The 13,868-nt window shown below is 49.3% G+C and overlaps 1 protein-coding gene across 3 annotated transcripts in view; it reads right to left on the bottom strand.

The window, feature by feature from the left end:
- SLC45A4 (solute carrier family 45 member 4) overlaps positions 1–13,868 on the bottom strand; it is a 99,770-nt gene that overhangs the window by 37,704 nt on the left and 48,198 nt on the right. For all 3 annotated transcript variants that reach the window (XM_039464867.2, XM_003942081.4, XM_074387219.1), the window contains exon 2: positions 12,576–13,215. In XM_039464867.2, the coding sequence (XP_039320801.1) occupies positions 12,576–12,816 (241 nt within the window). In that variant the 5' untranslated portion in view covers positions 12,817–13,215. The remainder of the gene's footprint in view (positions 1–12,575; positions 13,216–13,868) is intronic.

Genomic DNA, 13,868 nt, shown 5'->3' on the forward strand with positions numbered 1-13,868 from the left:
TGTCTGCCCCGGCACTGGGATTACCTGACCTAACAAGGCCCTTTACACTGTATGTATCAGAAAAGGAAAAGATGGCCGTCGGAGTGCTAACCCAGACTGTGGGATCTTGGCCAAGGCCGGCGGCCTACCTCTCTAAACAGCTGGACGGAGTTTCGACGGGCTGGCCTCCCTGCCTAAGAGCCCTAGCGGCAACTGCCCTGTTAGCCCAAGAAGCAGGTAAGCTGACTCTGCGGCAGAACCCTAACATAAAAGCCCCGCGTGCAGTGGTGACTCTAACGAATACCAAGGGACATCACTGGCTGTCAAATGCCAGGCTGACTAAGTACCAGAGCTTGCTTTGTGAAAACCCCCGCGTCATCATTGAGGTCTGTAACACCTTAAACCCTGTGACCTTGCTCCCAGCGTCGGAGAGCCCAGTGAAACACGACCGTATTGTGGTGCTGGACGCAGTCTATTCCAGCAGGCCTGATCTCCGAGACCAGCCTTGGACACCTGCTGATTGGGAGCTGTATGTGGAGGGAAGCAGTTTCATTAACTCCCTCGGAGAGAGGTGTGCGGGGTATGCAGTAGTAACCTTGGATACTGTTGTTGAAGCGAAGTAACTGCCACAAGGAACCTCAGCCCAGAAAGCTGAACTTACTGCCTTAACACGGGCCTTGGAGCTGAGTGAAGGTAAGATGGTGAACATCTACACCGACTCTCAGTATGCCTTTCTAACCCTCGAGGTGCACGGGGCATTATACAAGGAAAAAGGACTCTTAAACTCAGGGGGAAAAGAAATAAAGCATCGGCAGGAAATTCTGCAGCTATTAGAGGCAGTCTGGAAGCCCCAACGGGTGGCAGTCATGCACTGCCGGGGACACCAAAGGGCCTCCACCACTGTTGCCCTGGGCAACTCCTGGGCTGACTCAGAAGCTCGAAAAGCAGTGTCCACTCCCTACCGAGCAGCAGTAACAGCCCCCCTACTCCCCCAAATGCCTGATTTGGTGCCTACCTATTCTAAGGAGGAAAGGGACTTTTTTCAGAACGAAGGGGGACAGGCAATGAAGGAAGGGTGGGTCCGGCTACCCGGTGGGAAAACAGCAGTGCCACAGCTGTTGAGCGCTGCTGTTGTGCAAGCCGTGCACGAGACCACCCATCTGCGCCAAGAATCTCTCGAAAAGTTGACAGGCCGGTACTTCTACATTTCACGTTTGTCGGCTCTAGCAAAGGCAGTGTCACAGCGATGTGTAACTTGCCGACGACACAACGCAGAGCAGGGTCCAGCGATCCCGCCTGGCTTACAGTCTTACGGAGCGGCTCCCTCTGAGGATCTCCAGGTGGACTTCACTGAGATGCCCAACTGTGGAGGTCATAGGTATCTGCTAGTTCTGGTATGTACACACTCTGGGTGGGTGGAAGCGTTCCCAGCTCGAACCGAGAAAGCTTGCGAAGTAACCCGTGTGCTTCTTCGAGATCTCATTCCCGGGTTTGGACTGCCCCTGCGCATCGGCTCGGACAACGGGCCGGCTTTCGTGGCCGACTTGGTTCAAAACACAGCAATGGTGTTGGGGATCACCTGGAAACTGCATGCCGCCTACCGACCACAAAGTTCCGGGAAGATGGAGCAAATGAACCGGACAATCAAAAACAGTTTAGGAAAAGTGTGCCAGGAGACAGGGTTAAAGTGGGTACAGGCACTTCCCATGGTGTTGTTTAAAATTAGATGCACCCCTTCTAAGAAAACAGGGTACTCTCCTTATGAGATACTGTACCATAGACCCCCACCTCTACTACGGGGGCTCCCAGAAACTCCTCGAGAGATTGAATTGCAGAGACAGGAGAGATTGAATTGCAGAGACAGCTACAGGCCTTAGGAAAAGTCACCCAAACCATCTCAGCCTGGGTTAACGAAAGGTGCCCAGTAAGCTTATTCTCCCCAGTTCACCCTTTTTCACCAGGTGATCGAGTGTGGATAAAGGATTGGAATGTCACTCCTTTGAAGCCCCAGTGGAAAGGACCCCTGACCATGATCCTGACCACTCCCAGAGCTGTGAAAGTGGAAGGAATACCAGCTTGGATTCATCACAGCCGAGTCAAACCTGCAGCGGCTGAAACCTGAGAGCTGAGATCAGACCCCGACAACAGCTGTCAGATCACCTTGAGGAAGGCGGCAAGCCTTGCCCCAGTCACATCCCGGAAGCCGACTGGTCCAAGCACGGCCGAAGCATGAGGAAACTCATCGTGGGGCTCATTCTCCTTGGAACTTGGACTCATGTAGTAAGAACTTTACCTGATTTTGGAGACTGTTCTCAGTGTATACACAAAGTCACTGAGGTGGGGCGAAAAATCACTACTGTCCTTTTGTTCTATAGCTATTATGAATGTACAGGGACTCCAAAAGGAGCCTGTTTATATAATGGCACCCAGTATAAGGTCTGCAGTCCCGGGGACGGGCAGCCAGATGTGTGCTATGACCCATCAGAGTCCCCCATGTGCACAATTTTTGAGGTAAAACGCTTAACAACGATGGCATGGAAGACTTCCAGCAGGTTAATTGCTAGAACAGAGGAGAAAGGAGTCCCCAGGGAAGTTGTGATAAAATTTGACGCTTGTGCGGCTATGGATCAGGGGTGTGGCTCTCTTGATTGGGAGCAGGGTTACGCAGCAGAGTATAAGTATATTTGCCAGACAACATATTGGTGTAGTGAATGTACTTACTGGTCATGTGTTATCTGGGCCACTTGGAAAAGTGACAAAAGCGATCCTGTCCTCCTTAGGAAGGGAAGTAGTGTTCCCGGGAGTAATGGTCTCTGCACCTCTGGACATTGCAATCCATTAGAGTTAACAATTACAAATCCACAGGTCCCCCACTGGGAAAAAGGAGAACACGTGACGTTAGGAATTGATGGGAAGGGACTGGATCCCATGATTAATATCTTAATTCAAGGGGAGGTCCAAAGACGTACCTCCAGCCCAGTGCCAGTGTATCAGACTTTTTATGAGGAGTTAAACGAACTGGCCCCAGAACTCCCAAAGACAACAAAAAACTTGTTCCTCCAGTGAGCTGAAAACGTGGCCCACTCACTGAATGTTACTTGTTACGTGTGCGGAGGACCTACAGTGGGGACCGGTGGCCATGGGAGGCCCGAGAGTTACTGCCCTCTGACCCCGTCCCTGAGCTAACCTCAGTCCAAAGAATTCAAACCAACAGCTTCTGGGTCCTAAAAGTTTCAATTATTGGACAGTATTGCCTGGCCAGAGAGGGGCAAGACTTCACTGTCCCAGTGGGAAAGCTTAGTTGCCTGGGACAGCAATTGTATAATGCAACAGCGAATGCAGTCACTTGGTGGAGTTCAAACCACACAGAGAAGAACCCTCTCCTCAAATTCCCTACATTGCAGGACGCCTGGAATCATCCTGGGTTCCGTCGAGACTGGACAGCCCCAGCCGGGTTGTACTGGATATGCGGGCACAGGGCGTATGCATAGTTGCCTGAAAGCTGGACTGGCGGCTGTGTCACAGGCACCATTAAACCCTCTTTCTTTTTACTGCCTGTCAGGACAGGTGAGTTGTTAGGATACCCTGTCTATACGTCTCCCCGGGAACCAAGAAGCCTGACTATGGGAGATTGGAAAGATGATCAATGGCCTCCTGAAAGAATCATACAGTATGACGGGCCTGCCACATGGGCACAGGACGGTTCACGGGGATACCGGACCCCAATTTTTATAATCAACCGTATTATCCGGTTGCAAGCTGTCTTAGAAATAATCACCAATGAAAAGGTAAAGCTTTAAACCACTTGGCCCGGCAAGAGACTCAGATGAGAAATGCTATTTACCAAAACAGACTAGCACTAGACTACTTGCTGGCGGCCGAAGGGGGAGTCTGTGGAAAATTCAATCTAACCAACTGCTGCCTGCACATAGATGATCAAGGCCAGGCAGTTGAAAATATTGTAAGAGACACGACAAAGCTAGCCCACGTGCCGGTGCAAGTGTGGCATGGGTTTGACCTTGGATCAATGTTTGGGAAATGGTTCCCAGCCCTGGGAGGATTCAGAACTCTCACTGTAGGTGCGGTGCTGGTCATAGGTGTCTGCTTGCTGCTCCCCTGCTTACTGCCTGTGTTCCTTCAAATGCTCAGGGAACTGGTAACTACTGTGGTTCACCAGAAGACCTCAGCTCAAGCGTATTACATGCATCACGATCAGTCGGTTTTGTTGAATAACCAAGATGGTGAGGAAGAAGGCGAGAACCCTAGTAAGTAAGTGAAGTTCTCATAGCAGGGAAATAAGGAAGGAGACCCCCTTCTCCAAGCCTGTGCTTGGGGAAGAGGAGGAATGAAAAGTTAAAGGCCAGCCAGAGGAGGTCAGTGGAAGGACCGGCTGGCACTGCCGGCCAGGTCTAAAGGTTAGAGATTAAATCCCCTTCTCCTAATCACAGTCCTATCAATAGATCACGGACACGGGACGGAGGAATTTTCCCCGGAATGCACCATTATTGCTCAACTGCACAGACTCTTACCTAGTCACGTGCCCCATGCTCTCAACCCTCTCTCAAGTGCACCTCTTAGACTGTAAGTCTCTAAAAGGGCCAGGATTTTCTTTGTCAGGGAGCTTGGTGATTGAGGCTTCAGCCAGCCTCTGCTCTCAGCTGAATAAAACTGCCACTTCCTTCCCCGTTCAGTGTTTGAGAGGTTTGTTTGTGGCCGCCCCTGCTTCACCGCAAAGCTGGTCTCAGCATCACCTGACAGCAGACAACTCCCAATGTGCAACTCAGGGGAGGCTGGACCCTTAGAGCTAGACGGGACTCACGGACCCTTGGTGTATGTGGTACAAGGGCTCCAGAGAGGCCACACTGGAGGACAAGGGAGGACGCGAGGGGAAGCAGCGGGGCCTCAAGACCAGCTGGAGGCCCAGGAGTTGAGGGCAGAGGAAGCGAGGGGCCTCCCAGGGGCAGCAGCGTCGCAGGCAGTGCCACCACTAACTTCTGAAGAACGCACACTGCCCGGGTTAAGGATGGTGCAGGGTGAGTCACTTTAGAAAACTGCCACCAAGGGCCACCTCACATACATGTGCATTAGCTGGCTGCTCCTAGATTCCAAACAACTCTTCTGCTGATTCTGATGACAGCAAAGACTGCGCTCATTTGCTTCTCACAGCTTCCAGTGTACTAATTTTCGAAGGGAAAGGTTTCTTTGGGGAAGAGGGAAAGGGCACATTTGCTATTGCTTGCTATTTCAGAACGAGTTATAATTAAGGTTTTTGCTGAGATATTTATCAATACAAACATGCTTCTTCTGTAATACATTCACACCCCTTCTACCAAGGTGAGGATTTAGACAATGGGAAAAATACCAACGTGCCCTAAGTTACACAGGGGAACCAGCGCAGTCAGACAGTCTGACACACAGCATATTCCGAGCGCACGTACCGGTTACCCGCTGCGTAGCAAACCACACGCCTTCCAGTGGCACAGAGCAACAGTGACGGCCGCACGGCTCCTAGGACCCGGAATCCAGGCACAGCGCTGTGGGGTGGCTCTGGCTTGGGGGCTCTCTCAGGCCCTTGGACTGAGAGCCTCAGCCCTGAGAGTGTTAACTGGAGGCCTCCTGCTCAGTGATTTGCCATATGGGTCTTTCCAAGAAGGCAGCTTGACTCAGCCAGATGTGCAGGCCGAGGCAGCAAGAGACGGTCTTCCAGCGAGGCAGAGCCGCACGCGCTCGTGCCCGGTGACATCCCCTCAGTGCTGCCATGTTCTGTTGGTTAATGGAGTTATTCACGGGGAAGCCATGAAAACCAGCAGGTGAAGCCACCGGGGCCACACAGAGGGTATCTCAGGGGCCTCTTAGATTCTCTTTAGACTCCTCTCTGACCCCTCTGTGCAACAGCAATTTTATTTATTAGAAGTGAAATCATTGCTAATAAGTGATTTTATTAGCAAAGAACATCTAAAAAAAAACCAAGTGCTCTAAGCGTGACCTTAAGAAACTAGAGAAAGGAGCCAGGTGTGGTGGTACACACCTGCAATCCCAGCTACTCAGGAGGCTGAGGCAGGAGGATCGCTTGAGCCTGGGAGTTTCAGTCCAGCCAGCCTGGGCAACACAGTGAGACCCCTGTCCAATAATAGAAAAAGAATAAACTAGAAAGAGCAAATTAAATCCAAGTAAGCAGAAGAAAACAATGAATGAAGAGCATAAATTAGCAAAATGGAAGTGAATAAGAGGGAAAAAATTGAATGAAACTGAAAAGCAGAGTCTTTGAAAAGACCAACAAAATGGACAAACCTTTAACCAGACTGATCAAATTACCAGTATCCGGAAAGAAGGAACACCAACACACGTCTTATCATTAAAAGCTTCTAGAACGACTAAGTGAGTCTGGCAAGACGGCAAGATGCAAGGTCAGTATGTAAAAATCACTTACACTACTCTATAGAGTGATGAACAAACAGAAATGGAAATTAAAGCAGTCCTACTTACAATAACATGGTAAGATGGAATGCTTAAAGTATGTGACAGACTTATATGCTGAATATTACAAAACATTCCTAGGAGAAATTAAAGACCTAAATGTATTGAGAAGACACATTATGTTCATGGACTGAAGGACTCAAAATTAAGATGTTAATTCTCTTTAATCTATAGATTCAATACAATCCCAATAAAAATCCAGCAGGCTTTTTGCAGAAATTAATTCTAAAATTTATATGGAAATATGAAACACCTACAACAGCCAAAACGAGTTTTCTTTTTCTTGTTTAGAAACGGGGTCTTGCCTTGTTGCCCAGGCTGGTCTCGAATGCCTGAGTTCAGGCAATCTTCCCGCCTTGGCCTCCCAAAGTGCTGGGATTGTAGGTGTGAGCCACCATGCCTGGCCCAAAAATGAGTTTCAAGAGGTAGGTCTATTTCCTAATTTCAAGATGCACCATAAAACTACGGAAATGCATTACTGTGCAGAGAACAGACACATAGACCAATGGAACAGAACAGCGCCTAGAAACAGATTTACCATGTAGGTGGTCAGTTAATGCCAAGAAAGGTGCCATGGATTTCACTGGGAAAGGACAGACTTTTTACAAACGGTGCTGGGACAGCTCAATTTCCACATGCTGGATAGAGGGGGAACCCTCAACTCTAATGGTGTATACAAATTAACGCACACAGATCGCAGACCTAGATGGGAGAACAGAAACTATGAAAGTATCTAAGAAGGAGACAGAAGAGAAAAATCAAGAGAACTTCAGGCCCAGGAGCTGAGGCTGCCGTCAGCCATGATCACGACACCTCACTTCAGCTCAGGCAAAGAGTTCTTCATTGAAAAGGAACAATAAAAGATGTGTGAGACACCAAATTTCATCAAAATTTAAAACTTTTGCTTTCTGAAAGATATCATGAGGAAAATGAAAAGGGGCATGGCGCAGTGGCTCCCACCTGAAGCCCGAGCAATTTCGGAGGCTGAGGCAGGAGAATCATTTGAGCATAGGAGTTCTAGATGAGCCAGGCAACACAGTGAGACTCCATCTCTGTAAACAATTTAAAATATTAGCCTGGCGCGGTGGTGCGTGCCGACAGTCCAACCTACTCAGTAGGCTGAGGTGGAGGATTGCTTGAGCCCAGGAAAGTCGAGGCTGCAGAGAGCTGTGATCACACCACTGCACTTCAGCCTGGGAAACAGAGTGAGTCCCTGTTTGTTTGTTTTTTAAGTGGTGGCTCATGTCTGTAATCTTAGCACGTTGGGAGACCAAGGTGGGAGGATCACTTTAGCACTTGAGCCCAGGAGTTCAAGACTAGCCTGGGTGACATAGCAAGACCTTGTCTCAAAAAAAAAAAAAAAAAAAAAAAAAAAAAAAAAAGGTATAAGAAAACATAAAAGAACAAAACAGGCTTGGCACAGTGGCTCACACCTGTAATTACAGCACTTTGTGAGTCTGAGGTGGGCGGACTGCTTGAGCCCAGATGTTTGAGACCAGTCTGGGCCACATGGTGAAACCCCATCTCTACAAAAAAACACAAAAATTAGAGGGTATGGTGGCTCACACCTGTAATCCCAGCACTTTGGGAGACTGAGGCGGGTGGATCACAAGGTCAGGAGATCGAGACCATCCTAGCTAACATGGTGAAACCCCGTCTATACAAAAATACAAAAATTAGATGGGGGTGGTGACGCGCACCTATAGTCTCAGCTACCTGGGAGGCTGAAATGGGAGAATCACCTGAGCCCAGGGAGGTCAAGGCTTCAGTAAGTTGTGATCGTGCCATAGCACTTAAAGCCGCAATGAGATATGGTTCACACCCACTTCAATGAACGAAGTTTAAAAAGACTGACGACATCAAGTGTTGACGGTTGACGAGGATGTGGAGAAACAGGAACCCCCCTACAATGCAAGTGGGAATGCAAGATGGTCCTGTCACCCTGCAAAACACTGGACCCAGTGATCCATGCATGAGAAGTGAAACACATCCACACAGCTGAGCCCTGAAGGTGAGTGTTCACAGCAGCTTTACCATTGTAGCTTCCAAAATGGAAACACCCAAATCTCTACCACCTGATGAATGAATAAACAAATCATGGCGTGTCCATTCAGCAGAGAACTAGGCAGCATTGAAAAGGTGCAAAGTATGGATTGATGCAGTAACAAGGATGATTCTATCAGAAAGGCATTATGCTAAGTGGCAAGAGCCAGACCATATGCCGTGTGATTCCATTTACATCGATTCCAGAACGGGCAGCGCCATGACAACAGGGGCAGGTTGGTGGTGGCTGGGGGCAGCGCAGTGGCTGATGGGCGGCACGTTTGGGAGTCTTGGGGTGATGAAAATATTCTAGGTCCTAATGGTGGCAGCCACACCACTGCAGACCTCACGTCAACTGTCAAACTGCCTGTTTGGAGTAGGGGAGCACTGCTTCCACATCCGGTCATAAGCACTGTGGCTCTGGGTGTGGACGGCAGACAACTTCTTAAAGAAACTCCAAGTCCAAGTCCAAGTCCGACCAGGGAATACTTCGGTCACGACGTTACCCTGGCAAGTGTAATTTCAGTCAAACCCTGAGAAATAAATTGGGCCTTTTGTGGTCTGGACTCAATCTAAGCATGGCTAAGAACAGACTCATTAAAGCCCTGTTCCCGTAACCTGTAAAAATACCTTCTATTCACGCGTCCTGCTCTCCTGCCGAACACAAACCTGGGCTTAAGGTTTTATGCGAATTAATGTAGTGCTCAGGGTCAATAAATGCCAATTTCATTCCCTTAGGGTCAGTGTGCCACAGACTACACACTTCCTACAGCTCTCCCGTTTCAGTCGTCATTGCTGAAGTTTATATGGAACAGACACACCTACGACTTTGGAAAGCTACCTTTAATATGCACTACATAGACCAGGCGTCCCCAAACTACGGCCCGTGGGCCGCATGCGGCCCCCTGAGCCCATTTATCCGCCCCCCCGCCGCACTTCGGGAAGGGGCACCTCTTTCATTGGTGGTCAGTGAGAGGAGCACAGTATGTGGCGGCCCTCCAACGGTCTGAGGGACAGTGGACTGGTCCCCTGTGTAAAAAGTTTGGGGATGCCTGACATAGACTGTGTAGTGAAGCACATATGCAGACAGGTCCCGGGCTTATGATGGTTGGACCTATGCTTTTTCAACTTCACACTAAGGTGAAAGCCATACACGTTCACTTGAAACCGTATTTCAAGCACTTAGACAAGGCGTCCCCAAACATTTTACACAGGGGACCAGTTCACTGTCCCTCAGACCGTTGGAGGGCCGCCACATACTGTGCTCCTCTCACTGACCACCAATGAAAGAGGTGCCCCTTCCTGAAGTGCGGCGGGGGGCCAGATAAATGGCCTCAGGGGGCCGTATGAGGCCTGCGGGCCGTAGTTTGGGGACGCCTGGCTTAGACAGACTGGTTTCACTTTCAGTATTCAATAAATCACATGAGACCTTCAACACTTCATTGTCAAATAGGCTCTGTGTTACATGATTTTGTCTGACTATAGGCTGGTGTTGAGTGTTGTGGGTTTTTTTGTTTTCTTTTGAGACAGGGTCTCACTCCATCACTCAGGCTGCAGTGCAGTGGCATGATCATGGCTCTCATTGCGGGCTCCAACTCCCAGGCACAAGCAATCCTCCCACCTCAGCCTCCCGAATAGCTGTGATTACAGGTGTGCGCCACCATACCCAGCTAATTTTCATTTTTTTTGTAGACATGGGGTTTCGCTATGTTGTCCTAGCTGGTCTTGAACTCCTGGCCTCAAGTGATCCTCCTACTTTGGCCTCCCAAAGTGTTGGCATGACAGGCATGAGCCAGCGTGCCCAGCCTGGTGCGAGTGTTCCAAGCACGGTTAAGGAAGGTGAGGCTGGGCTATGACATGTGGTGGGGTGGGTGTATTAAATGCATTTTCCAGTTAAGGTATTTTCAAGGATGGGTTTACTGGGACATAACCCTGATGCAAGATGAGGAGCATCTGTGTTTGTCATCCTAAATTATCTAAAATCTATACAAGTCTCATGTAATAAATAATCAAACAATGAGATGTACTAAGCTGCACAGAAATTGAGACTCATCATCTGTCAAGCACGAAAATTCCAAGGTGTTGTGTAAGTGCTAGGGTTTTTAAAGCCATGAAACACAGTATCTGCCACAGAGAAAATCGGGGAAAACTGTTCCTAATGTCTCTATCACATCAACTTACTTCTCAGGAATCAGAGCTTCTAAATTTTGTATTTGTCATAAACCACAATTCACTGTCCAGAAACTGAATGATGACACCCAATTCGTAATTCCAACCGCCTTAGCTTTGCTATAACAATGCTTTCATAATCACCTTGGTGCCAAGTCCTCACACACTGAAGGGCCAATATAAATGTTTAGGAAAATTAGTTGCTACCCAACTTCTCCCTGGCTAGGGTCTAGCCGTAAAGGTGGTCCTTCAGTTCCGCAAATACATCCAGGTCTCCCTCCCTCGGCCTCCAGATGTGAGGCCCAAGAGCCCTCGCCCTGCTCTCCATAAAGGCCTTCCCACACCAGCCCAGCCCGTTTTCTTCCCTCGCTGGTCCCGTCACTTTCTTTCTCCAAGCGCCCCATACCCCCACCACGGAGATAAGTCCCCCAGCCCACAGACGTGGGTCCTGTCCACCCTCTGTGCCTTTGGATATGATGGGCACCCAAGGAGCAGGAGCTGAATAAATGCAGAGTGACAAACACAGAGGAGAGAACCGAAGCACGACCTGCACCTTGTCCCCTGTGCCCGATTCCCCAACTCTCCAGAAAAGAGTCCTTCAACCGTGTCTGCGCCCCGGGTCCTCTGGCCATCTCACGAAGCCTTTCAGAACAGGTTTTAAAGATGAAAACATACGCAGAATTGCAAAGGGAAAAGCGCGCTGAGATACAGCAAAGCACTGGGAAAGGAAGATGAGTGCTTTTTCATTAATTCGCCAAGTGACCAGATCGAGGGGTGGGCGCAGTACCTCCTGTGATCTGTGACAATGAGCATCAGCTCCCACTGCAGGGTGACAGGAAATCCGCGCTCCTCGGAGCAGACACCAGCGGGGCTGCCCCACACACAACGGAAGAAAACACTACAGTTTCGCTGGAGTCAGATCCGTGCACATGACCAAGGCGTCCGCACCACAGTGAGGCTGAGTGAGACCTCACGGTACAAGAAACACTTTATGATGTCTGTAGCAACAAACAAGCCTAAAACACCCAAAATAACAAGATTTAAAAATATTTTACAGTGCAGTATGTGGAATTCTCGAATAAAACTGATGCTTCTAAATTGTTTGCCTTTCACCCAGACAGCTTATATGGCTAAGGGTTTAGAAAATGACAGATTTTAAAACTTCGTTAGGCCGTAAGGAAAACTAAACATTCCAGCAAAACTTTTGGGCCCAAGACATCCCCAGTGGGGACTCCCCGCGGGGCCCACCATGTTGCCCAGTCATCTGGAAGGAACATCAGGTGCTGCATGTGCGAGGCCTGGTCACGCCCACCCGCACGTGTCTCAGTGAGTTTCCGTGCTTTTGGAAATGCCTGTCACTGAACCATCTAATGTCCACAATAACCTTGGATTCGAGCCAACAGCAACACGGAGAAGAAGATAGCATCTTCCAGCATCTCCCACGGCCAGGCACCGTTCGAAGCATGTCTGGGACCCTCTGAGGGCTGGTGTGTGATCACACTCACTTTACACACAAGGAATCAGAGTGCAGCACAGAATTTACTTTCACGACACAGCCAGTGACTCTCAGCTCATGGTTCACTGTGACCTGGCAGGGACGGCGGGAGAGAGGGGCCCCAGCCAAGAGCCAGTACTTATCAGTGCCAATTCTGCCCCAGATGCTCAGCTACCACTCTGCCAAAACTGTAATTCAACGTCCACATCTGAGGAGCACTCCTCCCCAAACCCAGCTGAAAACAGGAGGAGAAAACCACCATCAGAGCAGGCTGAAGGGAAAGGAGACAAAGACTCCTGTGCCCAGGGCTCTCCAGGACATGCCATCCTACTCCTCAGGAGGGTCAGAGCCACGCCCAGTCCACAGGTGCTCCGCTCAGAGTTCACGGCGCGCAGACAGGGAGGAGACTTACCAATCTGCAACAGTATGGGTGTGACCAGAGCTGTTTCCATGGCGTAACAGAACTCCCTGCCAAACATCACCGCCCCGTGCATCACCCACAGGCGCATGGGGATTCGGTCTATGGACCCCTCGCTGATGGTCTCACAGTTCTCGGCCTCTGCATCTCCGGCTTTCTGCGGGTCTGGCAGGGGCACGGATAACTCTTGAACTTGCATAGATTCTGAGTCGGCATTCTGCGGAGCCATTTTCATTACCACCAAAAAATATATATTTCTCTATATATTCTATCTATATAAATAATGCTTTCATAGATCTGTAATGATAAATTAAGACGTCTTCTCTTTCTGCTTCGGTTGTGTTCCTTGGGCAAGCAACACTCACATTCCTCTTTGCACAAGTGGGTATCTCACAACTTCTTACAATGGTATGAGACATGCAGCAACACAGAACGATTTTTGGTTGGATTTTAAACATATGGCTTGCTGGTTTACTGTGAATTAGAGTTAAAAATCCATAAATGCCATTCAGTTAATACCAGTTTCATCATTATTACTGAAGAGGTGCTGAAGTGACTTTTCTTGCTACAGAGAGGTGGGAAGGTGGTACAAACAGGTGGTCCGCTGGTAATCCCCATCGAGTGACCGGATGATCTGCAAAAGAGGAAAACAACCCAGCCGGAGAGTCAGGGGGTGGCCGCCACATGGCCCCGCGGACCCGTGGACCACCGCCCGACCCCCGAGCAAGCCGCATGCCCCAAGGGTCTGACCCAAGATCACACACCTCTCTGCTGCTTACTCTGGGTGCATCTGTGCAAATAACAGAACCTACGTTCTAGAAAAACATTTTCTCAAATGAAAGTGAATCCTGGGGAAGGATAAAGGTGGGGCAATCAAGAAAAGCAGGACCAAAGAGAAGACAGAGAGAAACGCTAAAATATTCACTCTTTGGCCAGTAACAGTTTCACCCACCCTGTGAACCACAGCACATAACTATTCCAGAAGGCTGGCGGTGGCTGGTGACGCCCTTCATGGCTGCAGATATCGTTGAGAGGGAAGTAAGGAGGTGAAAGGGAAAGTGGTGGAGGTAGACAAAGAGAATCAAAAGGGGAAACTTTTGTTTAAAAAGTTTGACTGTTAGAGACAGGGTCTCACTCTGTTGCCCAGGCTGGACTGCGGTCAGACGACCACGGCTCTCTGCAGCCTCAAATTCCTGGGCTCAAGTGATCTCCTACCTCATCCTTCCGAGTAGCTGGGACTACAGGCGTGCTCCACCACACCCAGATAATTTTTCTATTCTTTGTAGA

The sequence above is a fragment of the Saimiri boliviensis genome, chromosome 15, assembly GCF_048565385.1.
Source record: "Saimiri boliviensis isolate mSaiBol1 chromosome 15, mSaiBol1.pri, whole genome shotgun sequence".
NCBI classification, from domain to species: domain Eukaryota; kingdom Metazoa; phylum Chordata; class Mammalia; order Primates; family Cebidae; genus Saimiri; species Saimiri boliviensis.